General features: G+C 50.7%; 2 protein-coding genes across 2 annotated transcripts in view; one reads left to right on the plus strand and one right to left on the minus strand.

The window, feature by feature from the left end:
• ACOT11 (acyl-CoA thioesterase 11) overlaps window positions 1-2,570 on the plus strand; it is a gene marked incomplete at both ends in the record, with an annotated part of 43,029 nt that extends 40,459 nt beyond the window's left edge. The window contains 3 exons of the mRNA XM_082612635.1: window positions 658-789; window positions 1,413-1,539; window positions 2,415-2,570. Coding sequence (XP_082468761.1) covers window positions 658-789; window positions 1,413-1,539; window positions 2,415-2,570 — 415 coding nt within the window. The remainder of the gene's footprint in view (window positions 1-657; window positions 790-1,412; window positions 1,540-2,414) is intronic.
• A 151-nt stretch (window positions 2,571-2,721) lies between these two features.
• Window positions 2,722-8,887, minus strand: FAM151A (family with sequence similarity 151 member A). Its single transcript, XM_082612636.1, has 6 exons — window positions 8,526-8,887; window positions 7,380-7,539; window positions 5,554-5,778; window positions 4,665-4,804; window positions 3,763-3,906; window positions 2,722-3,400 (listed from the first exon to the last, which is right to left on the minus strand). The coding sequence occupies exons 1-6, from the start codon at window positions 8,668-8,670 to the stop codon at window positions 2,727-2,729; spliced, it is 1,488 nt and encodes a 495-aa protein (XP_082468762.1). The 5' UTR covers window positions 8,671-8,887; the 3' UTR covers window positions 2,722-2,726.
• Between the last annotated feature and the right edge of the window lie 11,870 nt (window positions 8,888-20,757).

The following is a 20,757-nucleotide window of genomic DNA, read 5'->3' on the forward strand; positions in this document are numbered from 1 at the left end:
TCTGCGTGGATGTCCTTGTGTGTGTGTGCGTGTTGGTGTAAGCCTACGTGTGTCTACCTGGGCACGTGTGTGCAGTGTGCCCGGGCCTGAGGGGCACAGCTCTGGAGCCCAACAGCCCAACCACGTCCCACACCTGCTTCCTTATTAGCTCTGTGGCCGGAGGTGAGTTATTTCTCTGAGTCTCAGCCCCCTCATCTATAAAATGGGGATACTAAGAGTACCAACTGCATGGGCTGATGTGGGGTTAAGTGAGATAGTACCCATAACGCTCTTAGAACACTGTCTGGTACACAGTGGGCGCTCCCTAAATATTCAGTACAACTACTAAATCATCACACATCTGTGTAGGGTATGTGCATCTGCACAGACATAGACAGACACCCATAGTTTTTTGTGTGCATCGGTGGCTGTCTATCTATGTATCTGTGCACATGTGTGCCCACGGGTGTGTGTGTTCATTTGCTTGTGTATGTGTCTGTGTGCCTGTGTGTGTGTTTATCTTGCCAGCCTTTTCTGCCCTCCTGTGGTCCCTGCTGAGCAGTGTTGGGGGTGAAATATCCCCCAAGCATCTGCTCAGGGCAGCTGAAGCACGGGAGGGCCTGGGTCAGACCTGCTCTCACACGAGGAGCTGGTGTGACGCCCGTGGGTTTTGTACAGGAGCGTGGAGCTAGTGCAGCAGGTGGACGAGGATGATGCCATCTACCACATCATCAGCCCCGCCCTCGGTGGTGACCCCAAGCCCCAGGATTTTGTGATCCTGGCCTCTCGGCGGAAGCCTTGTGACAACAGGTGCGTGCCTGCCTTCTGGGGTGGGAGGTGGGCAGGGCTCATCTTCCTCCCCAGGGAGGGGACATCAGCCTAGAGTCAGCCCTCTGCTTCCTACTGGCCGCAGTGGTCTTACTGTGGGTAGAATGGAGGACATGGGGATGCATGGCCCCTCTAGTCACTCATGCTCTAAAGCGGGGTGGTCTCTGTCCCTGGGGTAGTGAGGGCGCCTTGCCCCAGGCCACAGACAGGCCAGTTCTCACATGGCCAACTCCTTGGCCTCCAGCCTCTGAAGGCCCCGTGTTGGCTGAAGGGTGGTGAGGCTGTCAGCTGTGCCATGGTGGGGATGCTGGAGAGATGGCATCACTTCTGCTAGAGACAGGCAAAAAGATGAAGCACAAAAATCCCAAAGCGCAACACTGCTTCCTGAGTGTCTGCAATGGAGGGTCTTTTCCAGAAAGTCCACAGTGCAGTCACGATGGCTCCTGGTGAGTTCAGAGCTGCTAACCCACAGGCATCTCCTCTCTCCAGCTTGGCCCAGAGCCAGGTTCTGTGTGCCTCAGACTCTGGGTCAGTGCCAGAGGAGGGCTCTGGAACCAGGCCCTCACCCTCTCCTGTGTCCCCTCCACACCCTTCCTCCATTCCAGGGACCCCTATGTCATCGCGATGAGGTCAGTTACGCTGCCCACGCACCTCGAGACCTCGGAGTACAGGCGTGGGGAGACCATCTGCTCAGGCTTCTGCTTCTGGCACGAGGGGGACCAGTTGACCAAGGTGAGGCTGGGTGTCTCCTTTCCCCCTCCCACCCAGATTCACCCCAAAGCCACACTTGTGTCCTGAACTCAGCACTGTCCAGCTCAGACAGTTCCAGACCCAGGCTCCCCTGCCTGCCAGCAGTCCCTCTCTTGCAGCTCAGGGGAGCCTAGGAGTGTCAGGGGCTGAAAATGAGCCTTCATTGAGACCTAATCTGTGCTAAGTCCGAGGCCACTGCAGGGTCTTGGAAAAAGCACTGGACACAGAGGGCAGAAGCCCTGGGTTCTGATCTAAACTTCTATCTCCTCATTTACTTATTGTCTAGGAAGGCTTTGTATGGCTCTCAGGGCCCATAAAACTCAGCAGGGCAGTCAGTGTTAACTAAAGCGTAGGGGAGAAGGCTGACAGTGGCTGGGCTGGGGATGCCCATTGCCCCTTCCTCAGCTCACAGTGGCTATGAGACTCCCCCCAGGTAGGGACTTGGACAGTGCTAGCTAACTTAACACATCTAAACTGACGAGCTCCTCAGGGCAATCCTTGGGCTTATTCTAACTTGTGGATGGCCCTAGAGCACCTTCATTTAAAAGGGATTCCATGCTGGGCTCCGGAGACCCAGCCCCAGTCCTCCAGGGCCTCCCGGCTGACAGGGGAGACACGTGATGACAGTAGTGTGTGGTGACAGAGGGAAGCCAGGGTTGTCAGCACCCGGGGTTGGGGGAGACCAGCTGGAGGAGGTCACACCCGCCAGTCACGCAGTCTTCTAAGGCCCCAGGTGCTGGCTGATATTTGTTGCCTTCCTAGCAGGTGACAAGGCTGCCTCCCGCCCGCCTCATGTCCACTCAGCTCCCACCCCTCCCACCGCCCAGCCTCCCTGAGTGTGGCTTCCCATCCTGCAGGTGTCCTACTATAACCAGGCCACCCCAGGCTTTCTCAGGTACGTGACCACCAATGTGACTGGCCTCTCCTCTGAGTTCTACACCACCTTCAAGGCTTGTGAGCAGTTCCTCTTGGACAACCGGAACGATCTGGCCCCCAGCCTCCAGACTCTCTAGGCATCTTCAGTGGCCACCTCACGCCCAACTCCCACTCCATCCTGCCCTGAGGACACACACGCAGTGCACTGAGGAAGGCAGAGGCATTTATTCCTTCCTGCCACCCCCGTGGGAAGCCTGGACCCAGGGCTCCACCAGCCCAGCACCCCTGGGTGGTCACTTTCTGCCAACATCCGCCAGCAAGTCTTGGTAGGAACTCTGGGGTAGCCTGTAGTAGACGCGGGTCCTCTCCACGGCCCTGGCTGCCAGCAGCACTGCTCGCACAGATGCATAGCTGCCCCAGCCAGGGCTGTGTTCCACTGTGACAGTGGCCCGGGGGGAGGCTGCCAACAGCCTGGCCACGACTCCAGCCGTGCTCTGGCCCAGCGGCCCAGCCTGAAGCTGGAAGGACACGGGTTGCCAGAGGCCCTGGCACAGCTCCAGCATATCTGTGAGCAGCTGCTCCCTGTAGCCACCGCTCAGCACCTCCTCGGGCCAGCCTGGTGCCACCGTCACATGGGGGAAAACCTCGGCCACAGCTGTAAGCAACTCCCTGCCAGTCACGTAGCCAGGGACCACAAAACTCCCATGGGAGATTGTGGCCCCGACCCACACAGGCCTAGGCAGGTGGCCAAGTGTGGAGAGGGTGGCCAGTGTGGCCAGGGATGGCCGGAGGGCTGTGGGCTCTGCTATGTGCACATGGATGCCCCAGCGTCCGGGGCGCGTGGCCAGCTGCAGCAGGCAGAACTCCAGTGTCAGGGCACGGCCATCTGGGTCACGTACGACGGGCACGGGGTCCCCAGCTGCAGGCTCCTGGAGGCCAACTTTCAGCAGAATCATGCCTTCTCTGTCTGGAAGAGGCAATGGAGGCCGCAGCGGGGTAACGGGATCTGTCGATCAGATCTGGGTTCCAGGTGGAAGGGTTGCTTTATGAATGTGCCCGGGGCTCGTCAGAATGATACAATGAGTTGCTAGCTCGGCTCTGGGCCCTTGCCTGTGGCTCAGCCCTGGGGCCCATGCCCGCCTCTCTCGCAGCGTGATGTGACTGAGGGCTCACAGGTGCTGAAGGCCCGGAGCCCCGCACTTTTGACAGCACTGTACTCCCTACCTTGCAGCTGTGTTGCTGTGGTAACGGAGATCTGAGGCAGCTTCCCCAAGTGTAGGAAACTCTTGTGATTGAGCTAGGAGCACAGGGGCTGCAGGTGGACCTTACCTGGGAGTCGCACTGTCCCTGTGCTCCTGTTGCCCTGGATGTCAGGAACCATCCACTCCACGCTCAGACCCTCACCCCCGGGGAGTTGGAGAAGGGGGATCAGGCTGCCTCCCGTGTAGTAGCTTTGCTTCCGTGAGGCGTTCACTGTGGGGCAAATGGCCAGGATGAAGAGGCCGCTGGTCACAGAGCCCTTCTGTGCACCGCGCATCCTCTCTAAGCCTCACAGCAAGATTCCTGGGAGCTGTAATTCCCTGTTTTATAGATTACAGGTGATTTGCCCAAGGTCCTGCAGCCAGTAAGCAGGGTTGCAGGGATTGGAACCTGATGGAGCCAGGTCCGTCTGGCCCCAAAGCTGGTATTCCTCCCCCTCACCAAGATGGCTCCCAAGGCAGGAATGTTGGGTCTGATGGGTCCCCTTTGAGATGCTAACTGCAGGCTCTCCTAGGTTTGGAGTCAGGGGAGTGAGGTGTTTGGACAAGGTAGTGTCTGCATCACTGATTAGCAGGTACAGTGGAGGGGCCATTCTCTGAAATGCTAGAGTAAACCTTAGAGGAACTGTATTGCAAGGGGAAGCATATGGGGTCTGGAATTTGCTGGTTCCAGTAGGAGCTGTGCCATGTTCAAGCTGAATGACTTTGTATAAATTACCTAACTGTTCTGAATCTCAGTTGCCCTATCTGTAAAATGGAATCCCTGCTTCACAGATCTATAAAGCTTAGCATACCGTACTGGGGTCTGGCATACAACTGATGCTTAAAACAATTCCTTCCTCCTATCCCTCCTAGTATTTTCCCCTTCCAGTGCCCCATCCCACCTAACTCTGCTGCCGTGTCTAGCAAGTGCTGCCCTGTGCAGAATCCGGCCCCACCGCCCTTTCCCACGCTGCCCAGACCCCTCCCTACTGGCGAGCTGCTTGAACTGTGACAGGAGAGGCTCGAAGAGGTCATAGTAGACTTGGTGGGTGGCAGTGTTGTCCCGGACGTAGAGGAGATCGTCCACCGACACGGGGTCCGAGGTGGCCTGCCACAGCGTCAGGCTGTACCTGGGGTCCAGAGAGCCAGCTCAGTGCCTGCCTGGGCCCAGCAGCCCTCAGCCCCACTCCTGTACTCAGAGCTGGACCCGAGCTGGGCGGGGGGGGAACACTACCCTGCTTCCTGGGGGCAGAAGAAGCCACAGAGGCCTCGGGAACGATGACTGAGAGTAGAGGCTGAGGAGGGGAGATGGACTGCCCTGCCTGCTCACTTGGAGTGTCTATTTCTGGGTCCTGTCTTAGGAAGGAGACAAGGACAGAAGAGATGGGCACAGGGGGTGGGGCTAGAGGTCAGGTATGAAGAGGGGAAGGGGGCGGCCTCCAGTGGGGAGAGGCTGAGGAAGGTGGTGCTGGGCAGCTGGGGACAGAGTGCAGGGGTGGGGATGGGGCTTCCTCAGTCCCTACAGAGTTATCTTGGGGCAGAGGCTGTAGATGCAATCTGTGCAGCCCCAGGGAACAGCTGGCTTCCGTGGGAGAAAGCTGTGGGAGGCAAACTGTGTCTCAGTGTAGACACTTTCCAACGGGCAGAGAGTTGTCTGCCAACGGACGGGCTGCCTCAGATGATAGTGAGCTCCCCATTACCAGAGGCATACAAGCAGAAAGCAGGGACATTGTAGAGCATGTGAGCACCAGCAGAGGTTAGACCAGATGATCAATAAGACGCTTCTAGCCATGAGCCTCTGGGATCTTCCGGGGGCATCAGTGCCTGGGAGCGGGTTTGGAGGGTGTGGGAGCTGTGGCAGGGGCCTGGGAGTCCTCACCTCTCAGATTGGTCCAGCAGCCAGCTGAAGTGGGGCCAGGCAGCCCGCACCATGACAGCCCGCACAGGGAAGGTGACTTTCTGTGGCAGTCCTTCCACCAGGCCCTGCATCTTCTCTACCATGGCTCGGGTATACGTCCTGTTTCGGAACCGGGGCAGGTAGAGGGTGGTCCAGCCTGGAGACAGGGTTGCCTTAGAATACTTCTCCTGGACCAAGGCCAGGAACCTGCAGAGAATCAGAGACGCTGGTCGTTTTTTTTTTTTTTTTGGCGGTACGCGGGCCTCTCACTGTTGTGGCCTCTCCCGTTGCGGAGCAACGGAGACGCGCAGGCTTAGCGGCCATGGCTCACGGGCCCAGCCGCTCCGCGGCATGTGGGATCTTCCCGGACCAGGGCACGAACCCGTGTCCGTTGCATCGGCAGGCGGACTCTCAACCACTGCGCCACCAGGAAAGCCCAGGATCTCTTGCATCTATGATATAAGGGCACAGTCCTAAAGACCAGAAATGGCTTGCTCAAAGTCCCCCAGTAGGGCATGGACTTTGGTGTCGGGGAGGTCTGGGTTTGGGTCCTGATTCTGTGACCTTGGGCAGCTCACCCAGCCCCTTTGATTCTCAAAGATGGTATCCTTTCAGGCAGGACAGGCCTTCGTAAACATACCCACATGGACGGGGGTGATGCAATCTAAAGCCCCAGGTGTGGAATGTGGGTTCTCCCAGCTGTGAGAGTCTCTGAACTTTCATATTTTATTTAAAAATTTCATTCAAATTTTGCCTTGATGCAAATTTTAATAGGCAAATAATGTTACCCCCTCTCTCTCTCCCCAAATTATTGAGTAATTTTCTTCACTCCAAGAAGGTGAACCATTCTTTATCTTGGGCCAGTGACTACATTTTCAAACTGCTGCTTTCCAAATGCACCTCAGTTTGAGAATCGTGATAAATATTGGATGGATGGCTTGTTGGCTGACTGGCTGGAAAGATGGACGGATGGATGGATGCACGGTAAAGAGCATGGAGGTTAGAGTCAGATAGGCCTGGTTTTGAATCATTCCTCTGCCAATTACTAGATTTAGGCAAGTCATTTAGCTTCAGTGAGATATTTCCTGTATTAATAAAATGAAAATAATATTACCTACCTCATTCTCAAGTAAGAGTTAAGTGGTATTCTACAACTAGAGTACTTAAAACAGTGCCTGTAACACATAATAAACATTCAACAGATTGTGCCTCAATTATCGTCAGCTTTCTCATCTGCAAAATAGTGAGAAAAGATGCTTCTAACCTGGCATTGCTACGTGAAGATCAACTCAGATATATGCTCTCCTTTTAAGTGGCCCTTTGTAAACTGGAGCACACCATGCAGCTGGTGTTACGTGAGGCCGGTTGGTGGCAGTGCTGGGATTTCATGGGGGGTTAGGGAAGGAGTCAGTGCTTTAGACTTTTCTAGCAGGCCAAGTGCTGCCCTTGTCACTGGACTAGGCCCTGTTTGCCCTCCAGGAATAAACACTGTAGTAAGGGTGACAAACCTGTAATCTGACGGTGATAGTCCAAGGAAATCAGGACTGTCAGGAGAAAGTGTGAGTGAAGGCCCTCAGGGGCCTTGGATGTCAGGGAAGTTTCTGGGATAGGTAATGACTGGGCAAAGGTTCATCAGGAAATGGGGGAAGGGCATTCGAGGCAGAGGGAATAGCACGTGTGAAGGCTCAGAGGTCAGACTGCATGGTGTGGCTGGAAGCAAACTCAGCAAAGGTCCCCTGAGCACCTACTGTGCCAGATGTTGATGGAAGAGGATTGGACACAGCTGGGGCAGAGAGGCGAACACTCACTGTGTAGCATTGACTTCTATCGGGATGGCCATGTTGGGGCCCCTCAGGATGTCGGCATTGATCCACACAGGCCTCTGAACTCTCCCCTCCTCGGTCAGCCGCCGCAGGAGGTCCAGGGAGGGGCCCACGGCCTTGATGCTCTTGAAGTCTAGTTTGATGCCTGTGGGGAGAGGGCCAAGGGCTTGGGGAACTGGTCCCTCATGCTCAGGGAAGAAGGAAACAGAAGACATAACTTCCTGGGACAGAGACAGCTGGTATGGTATGTGTGTTGGGGGCAGGGAGGGAAGACGGACCAGATTCTCGCTGAGTGTGAAGAAGGGCTTTCAAACAGGCAGAGCTAACCTGGAGAGAAAGGACTTGCCTCTGTAGGAATGAGCTCCCATCCCCCATCACCAAGGGGAGGAAGCAGATGACGGGTAAGGGCTTGGGACTTGGGGCATGTTCAGGGGTTGTCAAGCGTCGGATGAAAAGGGACTGTGATTCTTGGACAGGCAGGCTCAGGGGGTCCTAAGCCACCTGAGCCTGAACAGCAGGAGATGAGGCTGAGAAGTTAGAGCAGGATGCTGAAAGACAGGCCAAGGAGATCACACTTTGTCCTGAGGACAATGGGGAGCCATGGAGGGTTAAAGCAGGGGAGTGACGTGACAATTGGCATTTTGGAAAGCTCACTCAGGTCAGGGCTGAGTTTGGAAGCAGGAAGCCAGTGAGGAAGGAGGTCCAGGAGAAAGATGATGTGACTGGGACTGGATCAGGGGGTAGGGTTCAGGGTTAGAATTGGCAGGTGCAGCAGCTGAGCGGATGTGGGGGATGAGGGAGAGACATTAGGGTGATGCCTGGATTCTGACTATAACTGGCAAAGAGACATGGGAGGGGAAGGTGGAATTTGGCTTTTGAGCATGTTGTATCCAGTTCCACGGATTCGGGCCCAAACATGTTTGGCCCTTTGCAGCTTACCCTGCACTTTTTCATCCCTCATCTCACTCATCTTCCCCGAGCCCAGGCCTCTAGAGCGGTGGGCTGGAAAGCCAAGGCAACGAGCAACTCCTGACGAGCACTGGACTAGCTTCCTAGTGGAAGGACCCCTGCAAATGCGGCCTGAGGACCAGAGGGCTGGGCAGCTGGGGAGGGGCTGAGAGAGGTCCTTACCCTTCTGGGAAGAGGCCAGCACGGCCTCCAGCCACTGCTGTAGGGTGTTGTCACTGTAGATGGCTGGGGGGTGTGCCATGATGGGGACCCCTGTCTCGTTGACTGTGCCGAGCCCTTCTACCGTGACGTCTGCCTCCAGGGCCATAGCGTCACCTGTGCAAGAGGACAAACTCCATCTTGATTGGTTCCTTTTTTTTTTTTTTTTTGCTGCACAACTTGTGGGATCCTAGTTCCCCGACCAGGGATTGAACCTGGGCCCCGGCAGTGAGAGGGCCGTGTCCTAACCACTGGATCACCAGGGAATTCCCAGATCATTTCCTTTTTTAAAGCAATTTTTCTCATCATCAAAGTATTACGCATTTATTATAGAACATTTGGAAAATACAGAAAAGCAGAAGGAGAAGTATTCGCCCACATTTCTAAATTTTTGCTACTAACAAATAATGATGCATATTTTATTCTGATTTTCTGATAATTTTTTATCCTGACTTGAGGAAAGCATTTCCATCATAGTTCATTTTTTGATGTATTTTCTTCCACTTTTATCTATGCGTAGTTTTTACACAGTTGGGAATACTCTGCATTTATAATTTTAATCTTTTTCTTTCAATAGTGACACATTTTTTACAATCTTTTCTATGTTTCATTAAAAAAAAAAAAAACCTGCAAAAACCCTGATTGAGGGCACTCACCCTGCTTTAGTTAGCCACTCTCCCTTTCCTGAGACATCCTAGTAGTTTCTAAATTTTTGCTACTAACAAATAATGATGCATGTTTTATTCTGATTTTCTGATTATTTTTTATCCTGACAAGGAATTTGAGTCAGGGCCATGCAGGGTGTTTTTAAGGCCCATACTAACAAATTACTGTCTAGAAAAATTCTTCTGACTCATGTTCCTGCCAGAAACACGTAAGCTGGCCCATCTCCGGCACACTTACAGCACTGAGCATCGTTATTTTTATCTTTTAAATGCACACAGTTAACTCCATCAGGTGGCTGTGTGACGCCTGCTCCGAGAGATCAGTCCAGGAGGAAGCTGAGGCCTTTCAGTGAGAAGCAGGCCAGAAGAGCCGGCCAGGGTCTCTGTCTAAGGAATGGAGTGGAGGGCAGGCGGGGTCGCTCTCAGCTCCTGCCCCACCACAGACAGTTGGCATCAGAGGGCCTCTTGTGTTTGACACTCGCAGCCTCGTGACTCGAGCCCTGCTCCCCTCCAAGTCCATTCTGCACACGGCCACTAGAGTGAGTATTCCAAACACTTACCTGATCGTGTCACTTCTGTTAAAAAATCAAAACGTCCCTTCCCGTTGTCCTAAGAGTCCAAGCTAAATGCCTTACCATAGTCTGTGAGGTCCTGCATGACCGGGCCTGGCAAACTTTCCCATCTCATCTCGAGTCCCTCTCTCCCTCAATCTCTAGCTTCCAGCCACTCCTGTTTCTCCAGCATTAATGTGTGCACAAATCACCCAGGAACTGTTAAAATGCAAGTTCTGCTCAGTAGGTCTGGGGTGGGGCCCAAGATGTCTAACAATCTCCCCCGTGATGCCCATGCTGCTGGTCCGTGGCCCACACTTTGAGTATCACTGCTCAAATATCTTGTCTTCCCTTCTCTGGGCTCTTACACATGGCTGTTGTCTTGGCAACACTTCCCTCCGCAGCTTTACTAGGCCACCTCCAGCTCATCCGTGGGTGTTGGCTTAAAATATCAAGGAGGCCCTCCCTAAACCACACATCCAGTCTAAGTGAGGTTGCCAGCTTCTCCTCTGGGTGCTCAGCCCCTATGTAACCACTCATTTAGCACCAGCTTTCCTGAGTGTTAAGTGTCAGGGAGTAGGGTCCGGGTCTGCGTTGCCCATCACTTGGATTCCCAGTGCCAAGACAATACTAGGCCTAAAAACGGAGCTTCAAAAATGTTTGTTGGATGATAAAAGACTGAATGAATGGGTGATAGAAAAGTTTAGATCAACCAGCACAGGTTCAGAAAGGTGATAGAGCTTGCCCAAAGTCGCAGAGAATTTTTGCAGATTTCTTTAAAATGTAGCTGTCTGGATTTCCAGGAGGGGGAGGAAGCTGAGTGCCAGGCTGTCCCCAGCACTGAGCCAGGCGCTTTGCATTGTCCCATTTCATCCTCATATTATACCTCCTGCCCAGAGCTCTGGACTCCCTGGAGTCCTCACTGGCAAGATGGGGATGAGCTTCCCTGGGCCGTGACTACAGGACATGGACATAAAGGCACGTTGTAAACTCTGAAGGGCTATATGAAGGTAGCCTTTATTTATTTATTTATTTATTTATTATTATTTTTTTGCGATATGCGAGCCTCTCCCGCTGCGGAGCACAGGCTCCTGACGTGCAGGCTCAGTGGCCATGGCTCACGGGCCCAGCCGCTCTGCGGCATGTGGGATCTTCCCGGACTGGGGCATGAACCCGTGTCCCCTGCATTGGCAGGCAGACTCTCAACCGCTGCGCCACTAGGGAAGCCCGGTGTAGCCTTATTTTTATGGCTTGAACACAAAGCCCTTTCTTTCCTTAACTTTTGGTTACCTGGGAATGCAAAGGGAGGGGTCCAAAGGGTTTGGGGCCCATCAAGGCCCAGAGAAGCCAGGCCCGAGGGGGGCAGCTGGGCAGATAAGAGGGTAGTTCAAGAGAATGGATACTGAGGAGTCTCCTTCCCCATCTAACGGGAGCCCGTTCCGGTCTGGGGAGGGTGGGGGCACGCTGGGAGGGAGCCAGGGCTGGAACCCAGGTCTCTGAGGCCCGGTGAACCTCCGATGCTGCTGCCTTGCTTGACTTTCACCAGCTGCCTTCCTTGAGACACTGTGAGCCCCTTGAACACAGGGCCACATCTCACTCATTTCTAAACCTCCTCCTGAGCTGGGTGCAGAGTAGGGGCCTAGCCAACACTCAGTGAAGTGGACTAAAGGCTGATGGACCTAACCTGCCTCCTTGCGATCGCCACCTGGATCCAGCTTCCTCCCGAAGTCTTCTCCCTTGTCGTTTACACCTGTTGTGTGCCTTCCAGATGCTGAATCTGGGGGGCCAACTTCCTTGGTTGGGGGTGTGAAGGAACAGGAGATGAGGAAAGGATCAGGTTTCCGCAGCCACAGTAAGAGTCCTGGTCCTCAGGGGCGCAGTCACGTGGGAAGGAGTGATGCTCTCCAGGGGGAGCCCACAGGAAGTTACCAGACCCTCCTTCCCCTCCCCCACCCGCCAGGAGCTCTATGCATCACGTCTGGCAGGAGAGCGCTGTGGTTGAGTGTGCAGATCCTGAACCCAAGGCTGCTAGCTTCCAGTCCCAGCTCTAACACTTGCAAGCTGTGTGACCTTGGGCAGGTTACTGGACCTCTCTGTGCTTCCTGTCCCCTCGTTTACTAGAAGTAAATAATAATATACCCTTTGTTAGGCATTCACTAAGTATTAATTATCATTTACGTGGAGCAGCTCACTTAACTAGGGTGAGCACATGTCCCCGTTTGCCTGGGATAGTCTGGTGTATTCCTGTTGTTTCAGCATAATTATTAATAATGACCTCTTTCACTATCAAAAGTGCCCTGGTTTGGATGATAAATGATATGGTCACCCTACTAGCCCACATTTTGCAGAGGGAAAAATGGAGCTGCAGATGGGTGAAGTCACCTGTCCCAAATCACTCCTCTGGTAAATGATAAAAGGTAGAATTTGAACCCAGTCTGTCTGCCTCCTAGGCCTTTGCTGTTGCCCCTCCCCTCCACATGGTGTCCAGTCACGTTCAAGGTGATTTCACTGGCCTAACCCTGGCCTACTATTGGCTCCCCCCGAGGGTCCCCACCTCAGTTGTGGAGCCACCCTCCTTCCAGAGGCCTACCCCAGGGACCTAGCAGGACCCTCAGGGAGAAAACTGGGCCTGGGGTCCTCCACACCCCTGCAGCTATGCTAAGGGGTGCCTCTGCACGCTCCATGCTGTTTGGGCACTGCCTGGTTGGGGTCCTTAGCTTTCTTCTTGGCCAAGGTCCCAACTTGGTGGGGCCTGATCCCTTACCTATTGCCCCAGGGCTGACCTGGGATGAGCCTGGGGCTGGCAGATCCTCTTTGCTTTCCCTCAGGCCTTATCTGCCAGATAAGAGCCCTCCCTCTTGCCAGGGAGTTTTCTGGCCTCTTATCACCCAAGTCTGGCCATTAGCCTCCCGATCCTGAAGCAGCAGCAAACTGGCTCCACCCAGCCTGTGGTGGCCTCTCCTCTGCTGACTGCCAAGCCTGCCTCCTCCAGGAAGTCTCCCTAAGGACTCATTCATTCATTCAGCAAACCTTTCCCAGATACTCATTCCCAGGCTCTCTGCTGGTGACTCTGCAGGAGTAAGAGCCAGAGGCCTGGCACCTAGGTCTTGCTCTGCTTCAGACCTACTGTGTGACCTTGGACAAGACCCTCTGGATCTCACTTTCCTAAAATTGAGGGATTTTGGTTGAGCAGTGGTTCTCAAAGTGTGATCCTGGGGCCAGCAACATCAATGTCACCTGGGAACTTATTAGAAATGCAAATTGTCAGGCCCCACCCCAGAACCATTGAATCTGAAACTCCAGGGGCGGGGCTAGCAATGTGTTTCCTGAAGCATGCTCAAATTTGGGGACCCTTCCTTTCATCTTGAATAATCACTGCTTTAGAGTTTACAAGCACATACATGAACATGATCTAATGAGCTTCCCCATAGTCCTGGCAGAGTGATCTTCCCTTTTGAACTGGGCCAGGCATAATGCAGCGGTTTAGAGCATGGGAGCTGACCACTGGGTGCTCCAGTGCTGGCTTAGCCATTTTCAAACAGTGTGACCTTAGTGAAGTTAGGTAAGTCACCTAACTTTTCTGAGCCTCCATTTTTCTTCTGTCGAATGGCACCCACAAAACAGGCTGCTGGTAGTCCCAGGAGACCCACGTGGAATGTGAGTGTGTGTCCCCACAGGGAGTGATTGCCGACTGGTTGCCGTAATCATTCTGAATCAGAGGCTCAGGAGTTACACAACTTGCTTAGGCTTCCACAGCTCGTTTTTGGTAGCGCTGGCACTCAAACATCTTCTGGCTCTTTAGACTTTGAGGACAAAGGCCTCCTTGGCAGGGAAGCTGTCTCCTGACAAGGCCTGGGACGAGGGGCAGGATGTGACCTTGGAACCAGATATCTCTGCACAACCTGAGCCAGTCACTTAACCCCTGAGCCCCCACTTTCTCAAGTGGAGGATGGCAAGAACGCGGTGATACCCATCCTAATGCCACCTCATAGGTAGTGCTGTCTTAGCCCCACCTCTGCTCTCCCTCCATTGTCTCCACCTCTGCCCCGGCCTGCCCCAGTCCTGGCAACTGGACTTACTGCTGAGGGCAGCCCTCATCTCCTTCTGGCTATTGGCAGCATGGTACCAGGTGACCAGCAGGCCGTCGTGTTGGCTGATCTGACCCAGGCTCAGCAGGTAGTCCAGCATGTCTGCATCGGAGCGGCAGGCCACATCCTGCTCACAGCCTGGAATCAAGGCGAAGGGAACTGTCAGCATCAGTTCTTGCCCCAGACCAAGACTCTCATCCGTACATCCTACTAACCCTCCTTGGGCCCTGGGGAGTGTCTAGCACACCATCTAGCAGAGACAGTGGACCCCAGATTCATCAGTGCTGGGAGAGAGAGAAATATGTGGGGTCTTGGGGACAATGATGCTCTGAACCAGCCTGCAGGTGTTGGGAAGTTCACTGATAAGGGAACATTTAAGGGAGACTTAGAAGGATGGGTGTGTAAATTTGACCAAAATAGGGGACTACGTTATTTCAGACAGAGAGAACAGTATAAGCAAAGGTTTGACCATAGAAAATATATGGTTGCCTAAAGGAATGGTCATTGGCCTGGTACAGAATGCAGAGAAATGGAATAGGGCAAGATTGGAAGAGGGCTATGATCCAGTTGTAAATTGCTTTGGGCGCCAGCAAAGGAGTTGGGTGTGTGCTGGAGACAGCAAACTAGGTTTATGTTTAGAAAGATCTCCTTACACAGTGGTTAAGAATCTGCCTGCCAATGCAGGGGACACGGGTTTGAGCCCTGGTCCGGGAAGATCCCCCATGCCGTGGAGCAACAAAGCCCGTGTGCCGCAACTGCTGAGCCCACGTGCTGCAACTACTGAAGCCTGTGTGCCTAGAGCCTGTGCTCCGCAGCAAGAGAAGCCACTGTAATGAGAAGCCCATACACTGCAATGAAAAGCCCATACACTGCAACGAAGAGTAACCCCTGTTCGCCACAACTAGAGACAGCCCACACATAGCAATGAAGACCCAACACAGCCAAAAATAAATAAATAAACAAAAATTAAAAAAAAAAAAGGAAATATCTCCTTGGTGGCAGAGCAAGCATGGGCTGGTGTGAGCAGGCTGGCAGCAGAGACTGTGTGGAAGGGGGAGGGCTGCTGTAGGGGTCCAGCAGGAGACAGAGGCATGAGAGGTCATGGTGGGCAGGGATGGAGGGTAGAGGATGGGAAGGAAGAGCCTCGAGGCACAGGACTGAAGATACAGGCATGAGGCAGGAGGAAGAGAGGAGGCTGCTCCCAGGACCCTGTGTGGATGGAGGTCCCTTCACCGGGAGAGGGAGCAGACGGGAGAGGGAAAGTTTAGCTCAGTCAGCTGAATATGAGATGCCTGCGTGACCCTCCAAGAAGGAATATTCATCTGGGGGCACAGAAGGAGGTCTGGGCTGAAGACCAAGGTTTGTTGGTCCTCAGGTAACTGAAGCCTGGTAAAGAAGGAAGGGAAAGTTAATGGGACTGTCGATTGGGAATCGAGTCTTGGTGGGGTTAGTGATGGGAGGGGCAGGTAGAGCTGTGGATGGAGGAGAGTCTTGGTAGGGAGGGGAGAGGAGGCCATCAGGCTGTCAATGGGGACAGAACCTTCTGGGGGCAAGGAGTGAGGGATGGGGGAAGCCGACGAGATGGCATGACCGGAAAGCTCCTACCTGGCAGGTTGCTCTGCTGCAGCGAGAAGTACAGGATCAACCCGATGGCGAACACCAGAGCCACACAGGCACTGCTGACAAGGGCCCACTTTGAGCACCCCTTCTTGCAGGCCATGATGACCCTCTCTGGGAAATGCCCCACACTGCTCGCAGTGCAGAGTCTCCTGAGGCTCTCAGAGCTAGGATCTGATGGGAGGCAGGAGCCTTAGCAGCACCTAATTGTCCCCCGGCAGGCCAGGAAAATGTCCCAGAAGACAGCTCCCAAAGTCCTTCCTACCTTCCCGCCCTCCTCCTCCTCCTCCTCTCTCTCTCCCAGGATCTTAACGGGTCAAGCAGAAAATCCTGCCACCTTCAAAATGACCTTTGAGCACATTAAGAGTCAGCAGAGGATGTTAGACTGAGCTCCACCTGCTGCCTGTCTGCCCCTGCATGGGAGCTGGGGGACCAGGGATCTAGATCCAGCTTGACTTTGCTTTCCTGAAGACCTGGAGGTTTTCTGCCCCTGCATAAAAGGAGACACCTAGGTGGTTCTTCCCTTTTTCTGCCCTGCCCCAGGGAGTCACGAAGGTCAGGCAAGGGTGGGTGACAAGGACAGATTAGATCGGCCGGAGGAATATGAATTTTCCTTCTATCCCAGATAGACTCTCTACCTGAGATTGAAAGTGATAGGCTTGGAGGGCAGGGGGGAAGATGGCAGAGTAGAAGGACGGGCGCTCACTCCCTCTTGCGAGAGAGCACCGGAATCACAACTAACTGCTGAACAATCATCAGTAGGAAGACACTGGAACTCACCAAAACAGATACCCCACATCCAAAGACAAAGGAGAAGCCACAATGAGATGGTAGGAGGGGCGCAATCACAATAAAATCAAATCCCATAACTGCTGGGTCGTTGACTCACAAACTGGAAAACACCGATACCACAGAAGTCCACCCACTGGAGTGAAAGTTCTGAGCCCCACGTCAGGCTTCCCAACCTGGGGGTCCAGCAACGGGAGGAGGAAATCCTAGAGAATCAGACTTTGAAGGCTAGCAGGATTTGATTGCAAATCAACAGGACGGGGGGAAACAGAGACTCCACTCTTGGAGGGCACACACAAAGTAATGTGCACACAGGGACCCGGGGAAGAAACAGTGACTCCATAGGAGACTGAACCAGACCTACCTGCTAGTGTTGGAGGGTCTCCTGCCGAGGCAGGTGTGGCTGTGGCTCACAGTGGGGACAAGGACACTGGCAGCAGAAGTTCTGGGAAGTACTCCTTGGCGTGAGCCCTCCCTGGAGTCCACCATTAGCCCCACCAAAGAGCCGGGTAGGCTCGTGTTGGGTTGCCTCAGGCCAAACAACCAACAGGGAGGGAACCCAGCCCCACCCATCAACAGTCAAGTGGATTAAAGTTTTACTGAGCTCTGCCCACCAGAGCAACACCCAGCTCTACCCACCACCAGCCCCTCCCACCAGGAAACTTGCACAAGCCTCTTAGGTAGTCTCATCCACCAGAGGGCAGATAGCAGAAGCAAGAAGAACTACAATTCTGCAGCCTGTGGAAGGAAAACCACACTCACAGAAAGATAGACAAAATGAAAAGGCAGAGGACTTTGTACCAGATGAAGGAACAAGATAAAACCCCAGAAAAACAACTAAATGAAGTGGAGATAGGCAACCTCCCAGAAAGAGAATTCAGAATAATGTTAGTGAAGATGATCCAGGACCTCAGAAAATATTTGAAGAGATTATAGTTGAAAACTTCCTTAACATGGGAAAGGAAATAGCCACCCAAGTCCAGGAAGTGCAGAGAGTCTCAGGCAGGATAAACCAAGGAGAAACAAACTGAGACACATAGTAATCAAACTGACAAAAATTAAAGACAAAGGAAAATTACTGAAAGCAGCCAGGGAAAAATGATAAATAACATACAAGGGAACTCCCATAAGGTTAACAGCTGATTTCTCAGCAGAAACTCTACAAGACAGAAGGGAGTGGCATGATATATTTAAAGTGATGAAAGGGAAGAACCTACAACCAAGATTACTCTACCTGGCAAGGATTCAGCTACGACGGAGAAATCAAAAGCTTTACAGACAAGCAAAAGCTAAGGGAATTCAGCACCACCAAACCAGCTCTACAACAAATGCTAAAGGAACTTCTCTAAGTGGGAAACACAAGAGAAGAAAAGGACCTACAAAAACAAACCCATAACAATTAAGAAAATGGTAATAGGAACATACATATAGATAATTACCTTAAATGTGAATGGACTAAATGCTTCAACCAAAAGACCCAGGCTTGCTGAATGGATATAAAAACAAGACCCATCTATATGCTGTCTACAAGAGACCCACTTCAGACCCTGGGACACATACAGACTGAAAGTGAGGAGACAGAAAAAGATATTCCATGCAAATGGAAATCAAAAGAAAGCTGGAGTAGCAATACTCATATCAGATAAAATAGACTTTAAAATAAAGAATGTTACAAGAGACAAAGAAGGACACTACGTAATGATCAAGGGATCAATCCAAGAAGAAGATATAACAATTACAAATATATATGCACCCAACATAGGAGCACCTCAGTGCATAAGGCAACTGCTAACAGCTATAAAAGAGGAAATCATTGGCAACAAAGTAACAGTGGGGGACTTTTAACACCTCACTTACACCAATGGACAGATCATCCAAATAGAAAATTACTAAGGAAACACAAGCTTTAAATGACACAATAGACCTGATAGATTTAATTGATATTTCTAGGACATGCCATCGAAAAACAGCAGATTACACTTTCTTCTCAAGTGCACATGGAACATTCTCTGGGATAGATCACATCTTGGGTTACAAAATCAAGCCTCAGTACATTTAAGAAAATTGAAATCATATCAAGCATCTTTTCTGACCACAGTGGTATGACATTAGAAATCAATTACAGGGAAAAAAACGTAAAATCACAAACACATGGAGGCTAAACAATATGTTACTAAATAACCAAGAGATCACTGAAGAAAACAAAGGGAAATAAAAAAATACCTAGAGACAAATTACAACGAAAACACGACAATCCAAAACCTATGGGATGCAGCAAAAGCAGTTCTACGAGGGGAGTTTATAGCAATAAAAGCCTACCTCGAGAAACAAGAAAAATCTCAAATAAACAATCTAACTTTACACCTAAAGGAACTAGAGAAAGAAGAACAAACAAAACCCAAAGTTAGTAGAAGAAAAGAAATCATAAAGATCAGAGCAGAAATAAATGAAATAGAGACAAAGAAAACAATAGCAAGGATCAATAAAACTAAAAGCTGGTTCTCTGAGAAGATAAACAAAATTGATAAACCATTAGCCAGATTCATCAAGAAAAAGAGGGAGAGGACTCAAATCAATAAACCTAGAAATGTAAAAGGAGAAGTTATGACAGACACCACAGAAATACAAAGCATCCTAAGAGACTACTACAAGCAACTCTATGCCAATAAAATAGACAACCTGGAAGAAATGGACAAATTCTTAGAAAGGTATAACCTTCCAAAATTGAACCAGGAAGAAATAGAAACTATGAACAGACCACTCACAAGTAATGAAATTGAAACTGTGATTAAAAATCTTTCAACAAACAAAAGTCCAGGACCAGATGGCTTCACAGGTCAATTCTATCAAACATTTAGAGAAGAGCAACAACCGTCCTTCTCAAACTCTTCCAAAAAATTGCAGAGGAAGGAACACTCTGAAACTCATTCTATGAGGCCACCATTACCCTGATTCCAAAACCAGACAAAGATACTACAAAAAAAGAAAATTACAGAGCAATATCACTGATGAACATAGATGCAAAAATCCTCAACAAAATACTAGCAAACAGAATCCAACAACGCACTGAAAGGACCATACACCGTGATCAAGTGGGATTTATCCAAGGAATGCAAGGATTCTTCAATATATGCAAATCAATCTATGTGATACACCATATTAACAAATTGAAGAATAAAAACCATATGATCATCTCAGATTCAGAAAAAGCTTTTGACAAAATTCAACACCCATTTATGATAAAAACTCTCCAGAAAGTGGGCATAGAGGGGACCTACCTCAACATAATAAAGGCCATATATGACAAACCCACAGCAAACATCATTCTCAATGGTGAAAAACTGAAAGCATTTCCTCTAAGATCAGGAACAAGACAAGGATGTCCACTCTCACTACTATTATTCAACATAGTGTTGGAAGTCCTAGCCATGGCAATCAGAGAAGAAAAAGAAATAAAAGGAATACAAATTGGAAAAGAAGAAGTAAAACTGTCAGTGTTTGCAGATGACATGATACTATACATAGAGAATCCTAAAGATGCCACCAGTAAACTACTACAGCTAATCCATGAATTTGGCAAATTTGCAGGATACAAAATTAATGCACAGAGATCTCTTTCATTCCTATACACTAATGATGAAAAATCTGAAAGAGAAATTAAGGAAACACTCCCATTTACCATTGCAACAAAAAGAATAAAATACCTAGGAATAAACCTACCTAGGGAGACAAGAGACCTGTATGCAGAAAGCTATAAGACACTGATGAAAGAAATTAAAGATGATCCAAACAGATGGAGAGATATACCATGTTCTTGGATTGGAAGAGTCAACATTGTGAAAATGACTATACTACCCAAAGCAATCTACAGAATCAACGCACTCCCTATCAAATTACCAATGGCATTTTTTACAGAACTAGAACAAAAAGTCTTAAAATTTGTATGGAGACACAAAAGACCCCCAATAGCCAAAGCATTCTTGAGGGAAAAAAACAGAGCTGGAGGAATCAGGGTCCCTGACTTCAGACTATACTACAAAGCTGCAGGAATCAAGATAATATGGTACTGGCACAAAAACAGAAATACAGATCAATGGAACAGGATAGAAAGCCCAGAGATAAACCCATGCACCTATGGTCAACTAATCTATGACAAAGTAGGCAAGGATATACAATGGAGAAAAGACAGTCTCTTCAATAAGTGGTGCTGGGAAAACTGGACAGCTACATGCAAAAGAATGAAATTAGAACACTCCCTAACACCATACACAAAAATAAACTCAAAATGGATTTGAGACCTAAATGTAAGACCAGACACTATAAAACTGTTAAAGGAAAACATAGCAAGAACACTCTGACATAAATCACAGCAAGATCTTTTTTGATCCACCTCCTAGAGTAATGGAAATAAAAACAAAAATAAACAAATGGGACCTAATGAAACTTCAAAGCTTTTGCACAGTAAAGGAAACTACAAACAAGACGA

Source organism: Mesoplodon mirus (genome assembly GCF_964341445.2).
Source record: "Mesoplodon mirus genome assembly, chromosome: 3".
Classification (NCBI taxonomy): Eukaryota; Metazoa; Chordata; class Mammalia; order Artiodactyla; family Ziphiidae; genus Mesoplodon; species Mesoplodon mirus.

Coding starts and splice junctions, on each gene's coding strand:
- FAM151A (XM_082612636.1), bottom strand. CDS start 8,670: ATGGCCCTGGAGGCAGACGTCACGGTAGAAGGGCTCGGCACAGTCAAC. Junction 7,540..8,525: donor GCTGGCCTCTTCCCAGAAGG/GTAAGGACCTCT, acceptor CTCTCCCCACAG/GCATCAAACTAGACTTCAAG. Junction 3,907..4,664: donor ACAGTTCAAGCAGCTCGCCA/GTAGGGAGGGGT, acceptor TTTGCCCCACAG/TGAACGCCTCACGGAAGCAA.